Genomic DNA, 21,532 nt, shown 5'->3' on the forward strand with positions numbered 1-21,532 from the left:
TTTACTTATCGAAATTTGATTATCTCATACATATATGACACACACTTTAAAGTAAACAATCTAATAAAACACTTCTTTTTATGCAACAAGTACAGTAATGGCCACTCATTATAATTATGAAACACAACCCTCTTGTGCCAATTAAAACAGATCTACTACATCTATTCTAAATTAACAGTACCAGGCTGTATAGTGAATATAAATGTTCATTTTTATCTGATCCTCACAGACCCCCTGAAACCCATTCATGGACCCCCCAGGACCCCCATGGACCACAGATTAATAACTCCTGCTCTAAACATTCTATTTTACATGCTATTCTACATATGAAATATATTTTTGCTCATCTTCTCAAACAACAAAAGGCCTCATAATATGAAATGTTCCAGACCTTCATATGAGTTCTTGCAGTGGCTGATCATGTCTACTACATAGCAGAATTGCCAGTATGAAATGAAATCTTTGACTCACATTTAAAAAATGCATATATTGGGAACATTGTGTTTGTGCTCCAGTTTCTGTGCCATATCAATCTCCACCCTCTTGGCCATACGCATGCCTTGCTGCCATCCTGCACTGTTCTGACTATGCCACACACCACGCTGCCACTTCTGCTGTATGCGCCGTCCTCCCTGCCATCCCTGTTTCCAACTGCCCTCCTGACTCCATCCCCTGACAACTTTGGTCCTACCCTGCTCTCTTTGGCTGTACTTGCAGCCGCCATATTGGCTTTTCTGTCACAGCACAAGTACATAAAAAAACCTCTTAAAATAATGGCAATGGAGGAGGAATGCTGTTGTCCTGTGATTGGTGTAATTGGGATTTGTTCAGCTGGAGATTTGCTGTAGAGCAGGAATGAAGATCAGGCAGAGTAAGGGATCTGCATGGAGAAGGGTATCATTTCAGGGTTTGCACAAGAGCATAGCACCACCATGTAATTCAAAAGAGTCGTGACAGGTAACTGAAGGGCACCTCCCAGCATGCCAACAAATTGCAAGAAGGAAGGCTGACGATTGATGAATGCAAGGAGAGTGAATGTTGGCAGCCTGGCATCATACAACAGAAATACAGAGAAGGTGTGTGGGTTTGGCAGCGAGGTGGTTGGTGTTGAAAATGTTACACAAGGCATGTCTTTATTGGAAAATTACGCTCCCGCAAAAGAATAGGAGACATTGACATCAGGCGGCTGTGTTACTAGAGCGCAAACGCTTTGGCACCATAGATGGTTAGTGGCGGGGTTTCCTCCTAAAACAGACCTACCTAGAAAATGGGTGGCTCAGTGGTGAGCAGAGCTGCTTCACTCTTCTAAAATGCTGGCTTCCATTTCCAGTTTTGAGCACATTTTGTGAAGGTTGTGTGTCTTCCCCATCTCTAAATGCTGTGATATTTCCATTGTGTGGTTGGGGGATTGAGTCTGAACTCACTATACCTGTAAACCCTTTCTACAGCACCGACTCCGTCAGAAAAAGCAGCGACCACGCGATTATTATTTGAAAGTGTAAAAATGCCCAGCAATACTAGATGTGTAATTAACTGACATGCTCCGCATTTAGCAACCAAATTCGTGAAAGTCGACATCGCATCAGACTAGGAGTCGCGTAATGTGACATCAGCTTAATACAAATGCAACCGCACATTTATAAGGCTGATAATTTCGAACATATCAGACACGACATTATTCTCATGCTTCTCATATAAACTTCAGATGCACACGTTGGGTAGCCCAGCGCTCTGTACCCCTTCTTCACGGGGCAGACTACACGAGTTCGTTAGCTGGTCAGTATATTAAACATTCGCTCCATTTGTGGAACTGACTGGTCCATTGCTTTTACGCATGGGTTTCGTCCAAATGCTCCAGTGTAGTCCCAGATCATCACCTGCACGTTTAGTTATTAGGCACCTCTACTCAAAATGAATGAGAGTGGACAGAGTGCGTAAATGTACCTCAAAATGAACTGCCGTCCCGACCACAGCGGATTCTTGCACCGAACTACAGTTTTCCGGATTAACCATCACTCATCCTCGAACTGGCCTGATTCAGCTCGGGGCCGAAGTCTAACCTTGTAGCATATTGCGTTAAACCAGTTCCATCCATCCATCCATTATCCAATCCACAATATCCTAACTACAGGGTCACGGGGGTCTGCTGGAGCCAATCCCAGTCAACACAGGGCGCAAGGCAGGAAACAAACCCCGGGCAGGGCGCCAGCCCACCGCAGGCGTTAAGCCAGTTGGCCATTGCAATCACACCGACACTTAGTCGTAAAGGGCACGTTTAACAAGTAAGTCTTTAGGAGTGAGAAACCAGAATACCCAGAAAAGAAAAAAAGAAGAAAAACACGGAAACTTGGGGGTGCAGAGTCCACATTGATGCAGCAGCTGCGCTAACGGGGCCCTCGGTTCGCCTCATAAATGAACATTTTAACGAATGGTTGTAGTCACGTATTATTTAAACAAAATCTGAACGATGGAATGGGTGAAAATTAGTCACAAGCGTTATCAAAATATTTATGAATAAAAAATAGTATTTCAGTGTAGCTGTATCCATTCGTGTTTATTTCCAATACGTACAAAGCAGGAATCAAACATTGAGGAGACCAACAAAAGAAGGCTGAGCTAAGTTATTTAAAAAATCAACTCTAAAAATCTTTATACTAAGCATTTATATATTTGCATACTTGTTAATATTTAAGTTTAAAAAAGTATGCCTAAGATGATGGAATAAACCGTTTAAAAGCGATAAATCTGCTTATATAAAATACATTTGCACATATTGTTTTCTTTATGACTTAATGGAGTCGCGTGCAGATAACTTTGCTAAGTGACGCTGCAGTTAGCTCTGCAGCCTTACAGCTCCGGGACACCGGGCGCCTTTAACTCTCCAGTATGCATAATTTCTAACAGTCTGTGCTACTTTTGTCTCCTCGTACCCTGCTTCCTCCCAGACATTTGCAGGCGACTTTAATATTCTAACTCGGTGTTTCTTAAATTGGCTTCCCGTTTTTAGCGTCTTCGGGACCCATTTCTTGTTGAATGCCCAGGCGATCGTCAGACTGGGCGTATGGGGCTCCATAATGAAAATCATGGACGATCGCCACAGCTTTGGGTTATCGAGGACGATCGTCGGGGCAATGCCGATTGCTTAATGAACCCATGGCAACCCATCACGATCCCATTCGCAAACCATCCACGACAGATTACCATTAAATACAACAATACTTCGTGATCCATAGTTTAAGAAGCTCTGCGCTAACTTGCCGGACTGTTTCGAAGCGGATGACTGTAAGTTGACAATGACCCGCGTTCCCTTCAGGTTCGGTTTCTGCCCTACGGACGTTACTGAAACTACAGGCTCCGTCTCATGTTGAACTTCTGTTTATTACTCGATGAGTTAAGAAAATCGACAGGCGGGCGGGCGGACAGGCGGGCAGGCGGGCGGGCGGGAGGGAAGATGTCTTCGATACCTGTCCACGTTATTAAAGGTTTTTAGAGCGGAGGCAGACCTTCATCCACCTGTGTGGTCAAATCGCGTGTTTTCCACTGCAGAAGAGCCAAAATAAATAACTATAACTGATATACGTAACAATAAAATATAAGAAATCTGGGCTCATACGGGTAGGTGATATATAATTTTATGCAGGTGTGTAAATTGACTAAACAACCTGGCAAGTTAAAAAGTTCAGGCGGTATACAGTGTGTCCTAAAGTCTTTTAAAGGTCTTGTCTAAGAATTACGGTAGAGCAATATACTTCAAACGCTGATGTGACCGTTACTTTTCTTTAATAGTTATAGGTAGATTTACCTGTGAAATTATTTTATTTTCCTCTCAAGGGTTTTTATTATGAGGTTTAGCTCAATACGTGTAATTTAAAAGATAAAGATCAATATTTAATCGTTTACTTGATGGGTCGGGAGTGTGACTTCATTAGGTTAAAAAAAAACAAAAAACCTTTCTATGGTGTTTACATAACATATAGACATTCACAAATATCCTGACTGGCTCAGGCTGCAGTTTCAAGGATCCAGAGTCCTGCCTTCAAATCGTTATCAGTGTGGAGTCTGCATGTTCTCCCTGTCTCTAAGTGATGTTTCCTTCAATGCTTCCCACATCCCCAAAGAGTTGCAGGTCAGGCCCAGTCCAGGACAGGACAGGCACCTGCAGTGCGCCCAGTGATGCCAGGAGAAGTTCTGGGCCCGCAACAACACTTAATTGGATTAAGCGGGTGGGAAAATGTTATGATGTGAATATTAGCGATATTAACCAGTCATTGCTTTAAATATGAATACTTCATATTATAGGCCTATAAGCTATTTGAACTTAATATAACACGATGGTGTAAAGGAAGGTGATTACCAAAGTTTAACATGAGGCAAAGCGTATAAGTATTAAAATCATACGTTACATCCTATTAATGACATCAAACATATTACACTGACAGATTTTTATAACCAGATATATGTACTGTAAACGTTGTCAACTCTTACCTTAGTTTTAATGAGGAGAGGCAGAGGCAAAAGTATCAGCGGGGTGAAAAATAGCACAAACGTACTTTTCAGCTTCCACAGAGATTTCATAAATTGCGCCATGGTCTGTGAAAAGAAACAGAGAAGAAAAGCAACTGAGTGGAAATGGTTTGATGGAGCGAGCGGCGCTCATATATGCGGGACGGAGAAAGTGTGCGAGTAGAAGAGACGGAGGCGGGATCAGGGGGCGGGGGGATTGCGTGAATTTGGGGGCTTGACTCGTTTGAAACAAAAGACCCAGTCCAACCGCACGTGGCTTCTGCGAAGCAAACACTGGATTACGTCACACCGCAAAATGCACCGCTTCCTAAAATGAGCCACCTGTACAATAAAACTAAATCTCAGCTCAGGAGTTTTTACTTTTTAGTATCATCCTTTTAATCTCTAAACAAATACTTCAATGTGCTAAAGCGTAAAACATTTTAGGCAGAGCTCACAATTCTTTGGAGATTACACGTGCTATATTTGTATAGAGGTTACGTACCAAACTCAGATTAATTTTCGGATACCCCTGATAACCCAGCGCGTTTTATTTTTTTTTCTCTTTTTTAATGTTGGAGTGCCTCATGACCAGTATCAACACCAAGCAGACGATCTTATTAGGACTGCTTTTAAAATCAGAAGGACACCCACTTGGTAAAGGAGACTAAGACCTTGTAGTGCCTAATTCAGCGCCGAGTGCCAAGTCGGACAATCGCAGTTTTGGGATGTATGGCACGTTTACACTGTACCGCGTAATGACACTTGATTACGGGGTAAGGTAACTTCACATTGTAAAGTGAGCTCGAAACCTTTCATTAAAACGCCAGAAATTAATGGTTTGCAATCGGGCTTGTGGGCAACAACCAAAATAGGGGCTTTAGTTTCGCTTTGTCGCAGATTTTTTTCTTTTTTATCCACATTTAAATATATATTCGGATGGCCTTGGTTTTCCTTCTTAATCCAGGATTATTCTCAAAACTGCTACTCCCACGGATTTTGCCGTCTTTGTGCTTTGAACTATAAAGCAAAGTTAAACACGGACAGTTCACTTTCCAAGCACCGTTATGGGGCATGTTCAAACCACCAACAAACCCGACACCAAAAAATAACGATTTCAACTAAACGGGTGTGATACTCGACACAAAGGTGAAGAGGATGAATGATACACCTTAGGTTGGGCAGCAGGGTACCCACCGCACCACCTTTGGGGTGCCCGTGACTCTGACACGTTACTCGGAGGGTAAAAGAGAGAACGCGCAAGCGCATACAGTAATAACAGGGTCAGGGCTCGAAACGAGGGCACCGAGTAAATGTGAAACCGAGCAACATATCCATTTGGTGAAGTGGATAAAACAAAGCCTCATCTCGTATCCTACTCAACCATCCCATACATCGCGGACGAGTCACTGCTGTCAGCTCGAACCTTTCGATATTTCTCTGCCCCGACGGGTAATCCATTTCTTGGGATCACTGAAGCGTTCCTTTCAAGTATTAATTTAAACGACTGCAGTGATTATAACAACATTGGGGAAGGACAAGCGTGTCAGGTGTGTCTGCCAGGACATTTTAAATAATTCGAAAGAAGGCCACGGTTCTGAAAATCGCTAGTTTTGAATATTTGAGGAATATGTGTGGAGTGTGCACGTTCTCTCCGGGTATTCCGACTTTTATAACGAAGTCCTGTAGTTTGCGTTACTTGCATGGCGTTTGCAAACTGCCCTGTGTGCACTCTTATAAATAAAGGTGCCAAAGAGGTTCTTCAGAGCCGCGCCATAGTGGAACCGTTTTTGGTTCCAGAAAGATTTAGATTTGCAACAGGCAGCATAATGTTTTTATATAGATAACATATATTTTATATAGATAACATATGTTTATATAGACGATAACATATTTGTGAAAAACCAGCGACTCCTGATTTTAAAAGAACTCTCGCTGCATACAATAAACAGATGAATGCAGATTTTCATAATCTGTTAGCCGACAATACATTCACATTTGCCGCTTTTTTGCATAACAAAAATATTTCAAGAATCTTGTAGTGCTATCAAATAACCGTTATTTTTAAGAGTGTGGGTGTAAATGCTCTCCGGCATGGTTTGATGTCTGCCTTGTGCCAAATGCTGCCGATGAGCTCCGGTCCTCTGTATTGCATTAAGCGGGTCCGTGAATGTCAACATTTGCTCTCACATCCCTGTGCAGTGACTACCCAGCTAAGACGTGTGCTAAATGCGACGCAGGCAGGCAGCATTTCATAACGTTACGCGAGTGCCTTTTTCTTGTCTTTTTTTATAACATTTCAGAAGTTTAAATTGTTGCCTACACTAAGTAAGGGAGGGTGGCGCAGTGATTGCGCTTTTGCCTCGCAGTAAGGAGACCAGCGTTCACATCCCGTATGTTCTCCCCGGGTCTGCCTGCGGTTCCTCCGGTTGCTCCGGTTACCTCCCACCCTCCAAAGACTTGCAGGTGATGTGGATTGACTCTAGTGGGTGTGTGTGTGTGTTCACTGGCGCCCTGTCCAGGGCTTGTTTCTGCCTTGCACCCTGTGCTAGCTGGGATAGGCTTCAGCACCGACCACCGGCGACCCTAGTCTGGACTAAGCGGCTTTAACATTTCAATATTAGGATTACCATTTTTAAAATTCTTAAGGAAAATAACTACCCACCGATCCATTGAACGTGTTTTTTTAAACTAGTATTTCAAGAGCGTTTCCGCACGGCAATAAATCATCATGTTCATAGATGTCCGAAACACCCAGTTTGTACAGCAAATCAATTAAGTGTGCATTGTGTAGTTCTTTGAGCAGTCAGGACCCTGAAACACTCTGTACAATGACGACCCCCGTTGTTCCGTACTTGGGGGGGGGGGGGGGGGGGGTGTTGGGGGGGTATTGGGGGGGTGCTGGGGGGAAGATTTTGGTGGTGCCACATATATGATAAAAATTAATTCAAAAATAAAATCTATTTAACAACATTCTGGCACGTCATAATATTAAGTGTCGTAAACGGTATTATAGAAACTGTTTTTTTAGGTTTAAAAAAGGCAAATTGATTATGCAACCGCACCACGGTTTGGGAAATGACTGACTGACCACGTCGACCCAAGACTATTCTCACACACTTGCTATCCTGATAGAAAATGGGCAACCACAAATCAGCCGATTTAGAGAGGAAACAAAATCAACTTTAATTCCGCTCATACAGTTTATTATTTCAAGCCAACAATAACTTCACCTGATCAAAGCTGCATTGACAAAGTGAACCAAAAAACGTGCAGTCACAAGGAAGTGAGAGAGAGAGAGAGAAAGGGAGAAAGAAAGAAAAAGAGAAAGAGAGAGATCGACAGATGAAGAAACCGACCGCGGAAAAACGAAGACAAGTGTGAAGGGAAGTAGGACCGGTCATAGGAGGACGAAGAGCGAACGAGTGACGCGAGACGATCCTCACAGATGGCGCACTGATTCCAAAAATCAGATCTCCCCTTTATCGGTTATATGCTAAATACACGGCATGTATGTGCATCTCTGGGCGTTCATAAACCGGGGTTTTGATTACTAAAGGGGGTCCACAGTCTAACAGACTGTTCCTCTTATCTCCAGCTCAAGCCTTACTCGGACCCCGATTGGTATATTGTAAGATCTCTTATTCATTTTATATCCACAGCTGTCATCTGGTGTTTATTCTGTTTAGCGGTGTGAACCATCCAGTCTCTTAGGCGGTTAAAACATGAAGTGCACGAAAAGAAAATTCGGCAGTGTTGTTGTGTGTTTTATCCTGGTTTCGTGTTATTTAAAACGTTGCAGTTAACTTTTTAAATGGATGAAAGAACAACCATAACTTTACAGCTTGTTTCTATTCAGTTTTCTTTCTTTATTAATCCTCAACGTTTTTGTAACAGGAGTACAAGAAACCTTGCGTTCCCACGCAGACTCTGTTTAATGCAAAACAGAGAAACAATCTGCAGTCTTTGCATGCGTGCATATGTACGATTCTTTAGGAATATGTAATTACTAGATAGATAGATAGATAGATAGATAGATAGATAGATAGATAGATAGATAGATAGATAGATAGATAGATAGATAGATAGGAAAAGCACTATATAATATATAGATAGGAAAGGCACTATATAATAGATACATAGATAGATATAGGAAATGCACTATATAATAGATAGATAGATAGATAGATAGATAGATAGATAGATAGATAGATAGATAGATAGATAGATAGATAGATAGATAGATAGATAGATAGATAGATAGACCCCTTCAGTTTTTCAGACCCCTTCACTTTTTCATATTTTGTTTTGTTGCAGCCTTGAGCTAAAATCATTTAAATTTATTTTTTCTGCACATTAAGAAGCACCCAGTCCTCCAGAATGACAAAATATAATCAGGATTTTATAATTTTTTGTTAATTTATTACAAATAAAAAGCTGAAATATCACATTGACTTTTTCTATGACCCTTGAAATTGGACTCACACGCACTCGTTCTATTGATCATCATTGAGATGTTTCTAAATTTTGTTAGGAGTCCACCTGTGGACTGGACACGATTAGCTAATGCACACACATAGATCCATAGATGACAACGTGTATCAGAGCAAAAGAATAGATGTGGGGTTGAAAGAATTGCCTGCAGAGCTTATAGACAGGATTGTGTCGAGGCACAGATCTGGGGAAGGCTCCAAAAATTCCTGCCGCACTGAAGGTTCCTAAGCACACAGCGCCTTCCATAATTCTTGAATGGAAAAGTTTGGAACAGCCACGACTCTTCCTAAAAAATCCCATCAAACTTGAGCAATCACAGAACAGCCATGGTAAGAGATATGACCAAGAATCAAATGGTCACTTTGGCTGAGCTCCAGAGATCCTGTGTGGAGATAGGAGAAACGACCAGAAGGACAACCACCACTACAACATTCCACTGATCTGGGCTTTATGACAGAGTGACCAGACAGAAACCTTTCTTCACTGAAAGTCACACAAAAGCCCATTTGAAGTTTGCAAAAAGGCACCTAAAGGAATTTCAGACTGTGGGAAAAGAGATTCTCTAGTCTGAAGAAACCCAATTCAGCATCATGTCTGAGAGAAAGCAAGCAAAGCTCATCACCTGCACAATCCCATTCCAGCAGTGAAGCATGGTGGTGGCAGCATCATGCTGTGGGGTTATTTTTCAGTAGCAGGGACTGGATAACTAGACTGAACAGAGCAAAGTACAGAGGTATCCTGAATGAAAGGCTGCTCAAGAGCACTCTGAACCTCCAACATGGCTGAAGGTGCACCTTCCAACAGGACAGTGACCATAAACACAAGGCAAAGACAACACAGGAGTGGCTTAGAGACAATTCTGGGAATTTCCTTCACTGTTGTGGTCCAACTAGAATTCAGAGTTGAACCTAAACCAACATCTCTGGAGGGACCTGAAAAGAGCTGTCTATCTAACCTGAAAGGGTTTGTGAAGATCTGCCAAGAAGAATGGCAGAAAATCCCCAAATCTAGCTGTGTGAAGCGTGTTGCCTGAAAACCAAAAAGACTCCAGGAGGCTGCCAAAGGGATTTCAATGAGGTATTGAGGAAAGGGGTCTGAAAATGGGATATTTCAGTTTTTAATTTTTAGTAAATTTGCAAAAATTTCTAAATTCTTGTTTTTTGTTTTGTTCTTCTGGGGTATCGAGTATTGCTTGATGTGGGGAAACAATGAATTTAAATTATTTTAGCACACAGCTGTAACACAGCAAAATGTGTAACAGGTGAAGGGGTCTAAATACTTGCAGGCCGACCTCTTTTTGGTGATGTCCTGTGCCCCGGCCTGACGTTGCTGAGATCTGCTCGCTGTGGACTGAAAGCGCACTTTCAGAAAACGATCGGCCGGATGCGTCACGATGGCTAAATGACAACACAATCGTTATCCTACAGCGCCACCCAGTGGTACATGTAGAGCACAACATACTGTGTCATAAAGTTACAGAAGTTAAGAAAAATAATCCCAATGTACAGTAATGGCAAATCAATCATGCGATACACAACCTGAAGCATATAAGATAATGAGGCACTGCTCAAGGCATGTATGTCGGGTACACAAAAACCATAATAAGGTGCAACTTCTCATACTCAAGTGGTGCAAATGCTCTGAAAACACATTCAAATTTTTATAATAGGAAACTTCAACAAAAAGCAGTTTGTTTCAAGAAAATGAAGAAATAGCACTATAAATATGTATTGTGTTATTCAAATACACACAATTCCATATTCTTTTCCTGCCTGGGACTCACACTTTTTAAATATTATATTTTGGAAAATGGCACAACATTAATATGAATTTTAAATGTTCATATATTATAAATTCATAAATCATTCATTTGCATGATCTTGTAAAACGTAATACTGTACCTGTAATACGAGGATCATGATGCAGCTCGGAATTTATGTTTCAGGTGATAAAATGAGTGTTACTAATTCAGAATCGATTTAGTTTAAATTGACTACAGCTTAATTTTGTTTGTTTCTGTGTATTTTCTAATTTAAATATTTAAAGACATGGAATAGCATTGAAATCTTAGTGCCTAAAAAGATGGCCTTTACTGGTGAGGTAGCAAATACAGTAGATAGCCATTTCTGGAATTTTTTTATCAGATGAAACATGTTAGTAAGTAAAGTGGGATATTAAACACAAACTGAATTGCTCTGTCCACATTCTACGTAAATAGGCTGGTCAAGATGAACCAAGCACCAGTGTGCCAGGTAGCCCCATTAACACCAAGCACCAAGCTATGGAGATGCTCCTCAAATGGACTGGTGAAAAAGAAATAAAAACAATTAGTAAAACATACAATATATTTAAAATGATAAATCTAGAATTCACTTAGCATTAGGTCAAAGCCACATTAGACCATCTTATATATAAAAAAGTTAGAAATAACGATTTCATATTGTATGTGCTTAAAAAATAAAGGTGCCAGGTTGGTTCTTCAGAGCGATGCCATAGGTGAACCATTTATGGTTCCCAAAGACCCATCCACATGAAGGTTCCAGAAAGAACCTTAATTAATTTCAATCTGCAACAGGCTCCACACAGTAAATAACTACGTATGAATAGATGGGAACCGATTTGTGAAATACAAGTAGCTCCTGATTTTAAATGGACTCCTGAGGCATCCAAATGATAACACGGGCCAAGTCCAGGCTTTCTCAATCTGTTAATGTCCTGCTAGGTAACCTACCAAACATTAAATATTTCTTTTTTTTCTATATTTTAAGAAGATTTTCAAAAGAACACAAAGAACCAAATTCATATGCCAAGATGAATGAAATGGTGCTTGGGAAAGCAATAACACTGTGAGGAAGCACACAACCCAGTAAAGAACCATACAGTACCATTAAGGAGCCAATACTTTTGAACTCTCTGAGAAGGATGGTGTGCAGAATAAAACCCATCAACATCTGGGCTTGAATCCAGAAGGAAATTTATGATGAGACTAACAAGATAACAATTTGTTGACTATACACAAAACATGTTGGAACTGGAGGTATTAGGGAAAAGTGACTAAGCAGCAGGGACACAACTGGCATAGAAATGCTTTATTAAAAAGTCTGAATTGTTGTGCAATTATTTACTTTCAAATTATATGTAATATGTAAACATTGAAGTTATAATTCTTGTTTTTATTTCTCACCTATTATTTCATTTTGGGCAAATGTTCAAGTGCTGCTGTCTCACAGGCTCTGGGAGGCTGGGCTCGAGTCCTGGCCTCAACTTCTGTGTCATCTGCATGTCCTCTCAGTGTCCGTGTACTCCGACTTTCTGTCCACTTCTTAGAGAAATGCGTTAGTGAGACGAGTGCTTGAAGGGGCCCTGTGGTGGAGTTGCACCCTGCCCAATGTCGGTTTCACGTGACCTTGAAATTGAATAGACGTGTCCGACGACTCCAGCCGCCCCGCGACCCTTCATGCTCAGGATAAACGGGTTAAGGATATGGATGGATAGATGGACTCTGCGAATGAATAGAGGTTCTTCGGTGTTCTGGAAGTTGTATGTATTATCCCTTTAAGTGTAAGAAGCATACATCATTCTCGATGATCACAGATAAAAACACGATTGGCTTGGAATACTTATGGGTGACAGATTTCACTTTCTGTCCTTTCAGCTGCCGATGACTTGAACACAAATGGCGATGAAGCGTCTTCACATTACCGGACCTCAAGCGCATTCAGAACCGAGTACAGCCAGGATTATTCAGTATTCGTATTCGGCACAGGGTTGTACAGGAGTGCACAAAAAGTAAAAGCGTTAGCGTTCAGCCTGCGGCTCGGCGCTTTTAAGCGAGTTCGTTTGCATTACTTTTGCGGAAACTGCGCTGTACTCGCCACGAGAAAAGTGAGCGGAGCCGCCAGTGAGATTCAACGGAGCTCAAATGGACTCGCTGAGTTTTCTTCTTTTTTAACATTAAGCCTGCACACTAAAGGCGTATTTTTAAAAGTGGGTGCAAAATGCGTTAAATGCCAGGGCATTGGTTATATCAGATTGCGAGCTCTTAGTTTAGTGCGATCCATCAAGCGTTTAATTGTAATATGTCATTTGTTGTATTCATTGTTGCCTTCGCAGTTTCATTTTTAAAATAGTATAAGAGCTGTATACTTACAATTAACAAATTAATGCGACAGGTTTGAAAACATCGGGAAAGTTGAATTGGAAAACGGATGGAATTTCGTGATTCGATCTGGACTTTCCTTGGTAAATCATTCAAGTAAAATGTAAAAAAAAAAAGTGAAGAAAAGAACGACGTAGAGAGTTCCGACGAAGGAACAGGAGGTGGAGAACAAAGTGGTGGGGGTGGGTGTCACATTCTCTAGAAACAACGGCACTTCTCACTCGTTGCCAAAGCCCACCCTCGGGGGCTGTCACCCCTGGCAACAAGGCTCCTGCCAAGCAAGTTGGGGAAACGCCGGTGCTCGCGGCAGGGGGGCATTACGTGATGCCCTTCAAATGAAAACTCTTTAACATCATTACAGATGCCAACCCAACGTTCGATAATCCACAGTGAACCCTCTGGGCAGCGCTCATCTGATGCAAGGTCAAAAGCGGGGTGACTCTCAAGGACTCAGACATGTAAAAATAAATAAATAAAAAGGAAATAGAAAGTGGAAATCTGAACCACGCAGGCATGCAGGGCATCGCAGGTGAAGAAGTGTAGTGAAGGATGTTACCACGGCCGGATTAAGACCTTTAGAGGCCCTGAGCACTAAAAGATTGTGGAACCCCCATATATATGAGCTGCACTCTCTGTCAGTGGACGACTTAACGGGACAGCCGACATGACCAAGACAAGAACGATCACGTGAGCCTCTGTGGACAGTATGGTAGTTACCTGATTCAAATTTTGTGGCATTTACATGATTAATATACATCATTAACCTCTATTATTAGTATTTTATTCTTATTTTTATTATTGTATATACTGTAAACGTTAATGTAATTTAATGAGAGACCCTATTTGTGGAACCTGGTTCAGCTGTGCCATTTGCAGTTTTACACCATATGGACCATCGCAATGAATAATTTCTGTGCTGCCCCGCTTTCCTTGATGCCCTAAGCACGACTTTATTTTGCTTAATGGTTACACGACTTTGTGGCACACCTACAGTACTGTATATGGCTGCACATGGCGGAAGCTGTTAGACGGCAGCAGGTTCGGCCAATCCAAACCTCAGCTGAGAGGCTCCTTTCCTTCTTTAATGTTGCTCCAAACTTTGCTTTTCATATTCTTATCGCATTTCATTTCATTAGGTTTAATTTTAATAACTACGTTATTTAAAGTATAAAGTCAGTCAGTCATCATCCAACCCGTTATAGCCTAACACAGGGTCACGGGGGTCTGCTGGAGCCAATCCCAGCCACCACAGGGCGCAAGGCAGGAACAAATCCCCGGGCAGGGCGCCAGCCCACCGCAGAAGTATAAAGTCTTTCGTGATATCTTTTCCATACAATGTAACTAATAACTTAGTTGATAGCTGATCCGAGTTGCGGGCCACGAATATAAAGTCACTATCGGGGACGCGCGCAACACACTTAGCGATTTCAATGCAGATGGCGCTGTTTTGCAAAATAATGAAATAAGCAGTTAACTCGTCCCAATAATTGAACGACTTGTAAAATGTTTATAGCAAACTAAACTCACTCCTTATATATAGATCTTTCCAATTTTTTGGAGTATGTGAAATTTTCTTAGTGCCCGTTTCGGGGTTGCTCGTGGAGGCCCTTGAACCCCGTTGTTTTCTTGTCAGACTTTTCTGATGTGTGCGCATGTGCAGCCTGAACTCTTCAGCTCTGCCGTGGAGCCTGAAAGCTAAAGACCTTCAAAGCAACCCAAAGGCATATAAGGAAATGTAAAACACGTAAAACTTGCACATCTTGAGTAGTCATTTTCAATATTATGAATGACATTGGGCGGCACGGTGGCGCAGTGGGTAGCGCTGCTGCCTCGCAGTTGGGAGATCTGGGGACCTGGGTTCGCTTCCCGGGTCCTCCCTGCGTGGAGTTTGCATGTTCTCCCCGTGTCTGCGTGGGTTTCCTCCGGGCGCTCCGGTTTCCTCCCACAGTCCAAAGACATGCAGGTTAGGTGGATTGGTGATTCTAAATTGGCCCTAGTGTGTGCTTGGTGTTTGTGTGTGTCCTGCGGTGGGTTGGCACCCTGCCCAGGATTGGTTCCCTGCCTTGTGCCCTGTGTTGGCTGGGATTGGCTCCAGCAGACCCCCGTGACCCTGTGTTCGGATTCAGCGGGTTGGAAAATGGATGGATGGATGGATGAATGACATTGATTGCTTAATGTGCAATACAGTTTAAGATTTTACCCACTAAGCAAAAATTGGAAATGTATGAATATTCATGTTCAGTTTTGCTTTTGGTGCTGAGTACTTGAGGCTGGTGTTGAGCTATCTTGTAGTTCTGTCATCTGGTAAGTTTCACTGTACACTCTTAAAAATGATGTTCTGGAATGGCACTTTACTGGGTTGTGTGGTTCCTTATAGATCATTGCTTGACAAAAAAACATTTCATTGCATGAAGGGTTCTTTGCAGATAAAATCAGTTCTTTGGACTTTGAAAAGTTTCCTTATATGTGGACAAAACAGGAACCTTTAATGTACTTGTATAGTAGGCTATCTAGCACAGGGGTCCTCAATCACAGTCCTGAAGGGCCACAGTGGCTGCAGGTTTTTGTTCTTACCCGGTTGCTTAATTAGAAAGCAATTCTGCCAATAATTTAATTTCATGGCTTGTTAGTGCTTTAACTCTGTTATGTCAGGTCATTCTCATATCCTAGATTTTCTTCCCCTATCTAAGGATATCAGCCAAATGATTTCCTCCTCGGGCAGACGTGGAGACAGCGAGTGACATCATCCATTCCGCTGTTGCTAAGTTACAAACGCAGCACCCTGAGGCGCTTGTGCTAATCGCTGGAGACTTTAACCATGTGACGCTGGACAAAACATTGCCTGCATTCTCCCAGTATGTGGACTGTAACACCCGGGGAAATAAGACTATTGATTTACTGTATGCAAACGTTAAAGACGCATACAGCGCCACCCCGCTGCCTGCGCTTGGGAAAGGAGATCATAACCTGGTTCAGCTTCAGCCTCACTATAAACCAAAAGTTAGAGTCCTACCTGTAACCACACGATCATTCAGGAAGTGGACCCCGGAGGCTGAGAATACTCTGAGAGAACTTTTTGGAACTACAGACTGGGATATCCTGCAGGGATCTCATAATGAGAACATTGAGGAAGTTGTTGACTGCACTACTGACTACATCAACTTCTGTATGGACATTGTAGTTCCAGTAAGAACTGTACACTGTTATGCTAACAACAAGCCATGGATTACAAGTGACATCAAGGGCCTTTTGAATCAGAAGAAAAGGGCTTTTAAAGACGGTGATCAGCATGAGCTCAAGCGCGTGCAGAAGGAACTCCGAGTCCAACTCAGGGCGGCGAAGGAGCAGTACAGGAGAAAGCTGGAGCAGAAGTTGCAGAATAACAGCATGAAGGAAGTGTGGGATGGGATGAAGATCATCACTGGCTGCAGCTCGAAGCGGGGTACCACCATTGAGAGAGACGTGAAGAGAGCAAACCAAATGAACAACTTTTTTAACAGGTTTGACCACCCTAACCCACTCTCACTCTCACCTCGGAGTACTGCACCCTCCACACATCCTTCTGCTGATACCAGCATAGGAAAAACATCCCCACCCATAATAACAACAGCGCAAGTGAGCAGAGAGCTGAGGAGACTTCGTGCCAGCAAAGCAGCGGGTCCAGATGGAGTATCGCCACGACTGCTGAAGGTCTGTGCATCGGAGCTGGGGGGTCCTCTACAGCGCATCTTCAACCTGAGCCTGGAACAGGGGAGAGTCCCGAGGCTTTGGAAAACATCTTGTATCACCCCAGTCCCAAAGGTATCACGTCCTAGTGAGCTGAATGGCTTTCGGCCTGTTGCTCTGACATCACATGTGATGAAGACCATGGAGAGGCTGCTGCTTCACCACCTTAGGCCACAGGTTCAACATGCCCTTGACCCTCTGCAGTTTGCATATCAGGAGAAGGTGGGAGCGGAAGATGCCATCATCTATATGCTACACCGATCCCTCTCTCACTTGGACAGAGGCAGTGGTGCTGTAAGAATTATGTTTCTAGACTTCTCTAGCGCCTTCAACACAATCCAACCTCTGCTCCTTAGGGACAAGCTGACAGAGATGGGATTAGATTCATACCTAGTGGCATGGATCGTGGACTATCTTAAAGACAGACCTCAGTATGTGCGTCTTGGGAACTGCACGTCTGACATTGTGGTCAGCAACACAGGAGCACCACAAGGGACTGTACTTTCTCCGGTCCTGTTCAGCCTATATACATCGGACTTCCAATACAACTCGGAGTCCTGCCATGTGCAAAAGTTCGCTGATGACACTGCTATCGTGGGCTGTATCAGGAATGGGCTGGAGGAGGAGTATAGGGACCTAATCAATGACTTTGTTAAATGGTCCGACTCAAACCACCTACACCTGAACACCAGCAAAACCAAGGAGCTGGTGGTGGATTTTAGGAGGCCCAGACCCCTCATAGACCCAGTGATCATCAAAGGTGACTGTGTGCAGATGGTGCAGACCTATAAATATCTGGGAGTGCAGCTGGATGATAAATTAGACTGGACTGCCAATACTGATGCGCTGTGCAAGAAAGGACAAAGCCGGTTATACTTCCTTAGAAGGCTGGCTTCCTTCAACATCTGCAATAAGATGCTGCAGATGTTCTTTCAAACAGTTGTGGCGAGCGCCCTCTTCTACGCAGTGGTGTGCTGGGGAGGCAGCATTAAGAGGAAAGACGCCTCACGCCTGGACAAACTGGTGAGGAAGGCAGGCTCTATTGTTGGCATGGAGCTGGACAGTTTGACATCTGTGGCAGAGCGACGAGCGTTCAGCAGGCTCCTATCAATTATGGAGAATCCACTGCATCCACTAAATAATGTCATCTCCAGACAGAAGAGCAGCTTCAGTGACAGACTGCTGTCACTGTCCTGCTCCACAGACAGATTGAGGAGATCGTTCCTCCCCCAAACTATGCAACTCTTTAATTCCACCAGGGGGGGAAAACGTTAATATTTAACATTATACATAGCTATTGTCTGTTTTTTCACCTGTATTATTATCATTCTTTAATTTAATATTATTTATTGTATCAGTATGCTGCTGCTGAAGAATGTGAATTTCCCATCGGGATTAATAAAGTATCTATCTATCTATCTATCTATCTATCTATCTATCTATCTATCTATCTGAAGGCTAAAATGGATGAGTAATTCTCAATCTTTCACTTTTTTCTCTTCACTTTCCTTCCAAGTATTTAATTAAACCAAACAGTGCATGGTAAATACACACCGGTGTAAATGGTAAGAAGCCAAATGGAGAAATGCTGGTCTCTTTTGTCATTCGCATGTTGTTGCTAATTAGGAGCAATTAAAAACTGAATGAATACAGCTGTTTAAGATTAAAATACGTGATAAGGGTTCAAAATCTTAACGAGCAAGACAACTAAAGTGAAGTAAAAGTGTTACTTGAGCAATAAGTGCTTCTTATTAAGCAATTGGGTTGGAGCAAAAACCTGCAGCCACTGAGGCCCTCGAGGACTGTGATTGGGGACCCCTGATCTAACAGGATACTAGCAGATCAAAAAACCTGAACTTGGATTGTGTGATTGTATGCAGACAAAGTCCTTTTCAAATCAGGACCACATTGGTGCTTTGTAAGTCTGTCTTTTGTCCATGGTTATTTTGGAGATCTGTCATGGATCTAAATATGTGTAAAAAAATTGGGAGTGGTCTCCCCTTGACTTTCTCATATACTCACATATGTGGGATGGATATTTGAGGAGTAAACTGCAAGACAATGATTATATTTTTATATTATGTACATTAAAGAACCATCAACAACAAATCAAATCAAAAATATATTGAACAATTATTATAAAAGTAAAGTTGAATAAATCAGACTCGGCAGCTGCATGGATAAAAGGTAAAGTACCACTTCCAGTTAACGGAAATAGCCCAAAAGTTGACAGAAATCTATGTTTTGTACCAAAGACTTGTATGCAAAATTTGGTTGACCTAAGTGAAAGCGTACTCGAGTTATCGTGTTTACATAAACACACACACACACAGACACAGAGACATAATTCCAAAAATGGTATTTTCGGACTCAGGAAGGTCTAAAATGTTGAGATTCATCAAAATCTCGACATCGAATCTTTGGACGATTACAATACTTTCCGTATACTTCGTATATGAGAAAGTAAAAAGTGGTTCCCCTATGGTGTCACTTTGTTACCTTTATTTTGAAGAGTGACTGGCAAAATAATTTGCTGAAAGATCTTCCTTTGGTGTGCATTATTTAGCTGACATTTTATCATCACTGGTTCATTATGAAATTAAGAGTGTACTGGAGGCCATCTCCAACAACTTTGCCACCACCTCAATCAGTCATGGCTAAAAGGATATTTGTATACTGTATATATTTTTTTGTCACATCACCTGCCTGCACATTCATTCCACCTGCTCCAGCTCACACTGCTCTCTTGGAATCAGATGCAACACCATGTTCACAAGACTCTATAAGGTGAGCAGATCAAAGCCAGAATCGTTCCCAAGATCACTGACAGCCATGTACCCCTGCCAAAGGATTTATGCATTGGTGGGGGTCTTGTATATTCTGCTCTTTAAGTGTTTCATCACCTCTCTCTCTCTCTCACTCAGCTACCACACAAACACACACACACACAGAGGCCCTCAGTATGGCTTTTCCCCTTCACTCTCTCTCTCTCTCTCTCTCTCTCTCTCTCTTTTTCCCTCCCAGGTCTGCATAGCCCTACCAGAATTTTCATTTCCAAAAAGGCACTGACTTTTTCCAGTGGGGGTCCTACATTTTTGGGGCCTTGCAGCTTGAACTCTTATGGGAAGCCCTTCACAACCATTAACAAGGGCTGGATAATCACAGTTCAAAAAAACAATAGGCTTCAGCTAATCTAATATTTATTTCAATTTATTACTTACCTTACTTTTCTAAACATTACATTTGTTTTTGAGTGGGTATAATTAAACTATTGTGTCCTTCCAAACACTTTGGTGAAAAAAATTCTTGTCTGGAATACGTTCACGAATGCTACCCACCAAGCGACAGTCACAATGTTAACAATTCACGATAGCACTGTCACTGCTTTTCAATGGCGCCCCTCTTCTGCTACGACACCTACAAATCTACTGCTTGTATCTGCCAAAGAAGACATTTTTATTACCTTTTAATCGTTACTGTATTTTAATTATACATAGGTAAAATTGTTGTTATTTATTGTAGCACTATTAGATGTTTAGTGTATTACAAAGTTTTACAAGAATTTTCATGTAAATAAAAACCACAAGCAATGAAATATGCTTTCATTTTTTGATTATGAATCAAATGGCTTCATAATCAAATTCTAAGATAAATATTTTTATTAAAAATGATAATTTCTGTTAGATAGATAGATAGATAGATAGATAGATAGATAGATAGATAGATAGATAGATACTTTATTAATCCCAATGGGAAATTCACATTCTTCAGCAGCAGCATACTGATACAATAAATAATATTAAATTAAAGAATGATAATAATACAGGTGAAAAAACAGACAATAACTATGTATAATGTTAAATATTAACGTTTTCCCCCCCCTGGTGGAATTAAAGAGTCGCATAGTTTGGGGGAGGAACGATCTCCTCAATCTGTCTGTGGAGCAGGACAGTGACAGCAGTCTGTCACTGAAGCTGCTCTTCTGTCTGGAGATGACATTATTTAGTGGATGCAGTGGATTCTCCATAATTGATAGGAGCCTGCCGAGCGCCCTTCGCTCTGCCACAGATGTTAAACTGTCCAGCTCCATGCCAACAATAGAGCCTGCCTTCCTCACCAGTTTGTCCAGGCGTGAGGCGTCTTTCCTCTTAATGCTGCCTCCCCAGCACACCACTGCGTAGAAGAGGGCGCTCGCCACAACCGTCTGATAGAACATCTGCAGCATCTTATTGCAGATGTTGAAGGAAGCCAGCCTTCTAAGGAAGTATAACCGGCTTTGTCCTTTCTTGCACAGAGCATCAGTATTGGCAGTCCAGTCTAATTTATCATCCAGCTGCACTCCCAGATATTTATAGGTCTGCACCATCTGCACACTGTCACCTTTGATGATCACTGGGTCTATGAGGGGTCTGGGCCTCCTAAAATCCACCACCAGCTCCTTGGTTTTGCTGGTGTTCAGGTGTAGGTGGTTTGAGTCGGACCATTTAACAAAGTCATTGATTAGGTCCCTATACTCCTCCTCCAGCCCATTCCTGATACAGCCCACGATAGCAGTGTCATCAGCGAACTTTTGCACATGGCAGGACTCCGAGTTGTATTGGAAGTCCGATGTATATAGGCTGAACAGGACCGGAGAAAGTACAGTCCCTT

At 42.2% G+C, this 21,532-nt stretch overlaps 1 protein-coding gene across 1 annotated transcript in view; it reads right to left on the bottom strand.

Moving 5' to 3' along the window:
* slc13a5b (solute carrier family 13 member 5b) overlaps positions 1 to 13,613 on the bottom strand; it is a 56,279-nt gene extending 42,666 nt beyond the window's left edge. The window contains exons 1-2 of the mRNA XM_028806639.2: positions 13,148 to 13,613; positions 4,486 to 4,590 (exon numbers count right to left, since the gene is read on the bottom strand). Of these exons, the coding sequence (XP_028662472.1) occupies positions 4,486 to 4,587 (102 nt within the window). The 5' untranslated portion in view covers positions 4,588 to 4,590; positions 13,148 to 13,613. The remainder of the gene's footprint in view (positions 1 to 4,485; positions 4,591 to 13,147) is intronic.
* Positions 13,614 to 21,532: the final 7,919 nt, after the last annotated feature.

Source organism: Erpetoichthys calabaricus, chromosome 8 (assembly GCF_900747795.2).
Source record: "Erpetoichthys calabaricus chromosome 8, fErpCal1.3, whole genome shotgun sequence".
Lineage (NCBI taxonomy): Eukaryota > Metazoa > Chordata > Cladistia > Polypteriformes > Polypteridae > Erpetoichthys > Erpetoichthys calabaricus.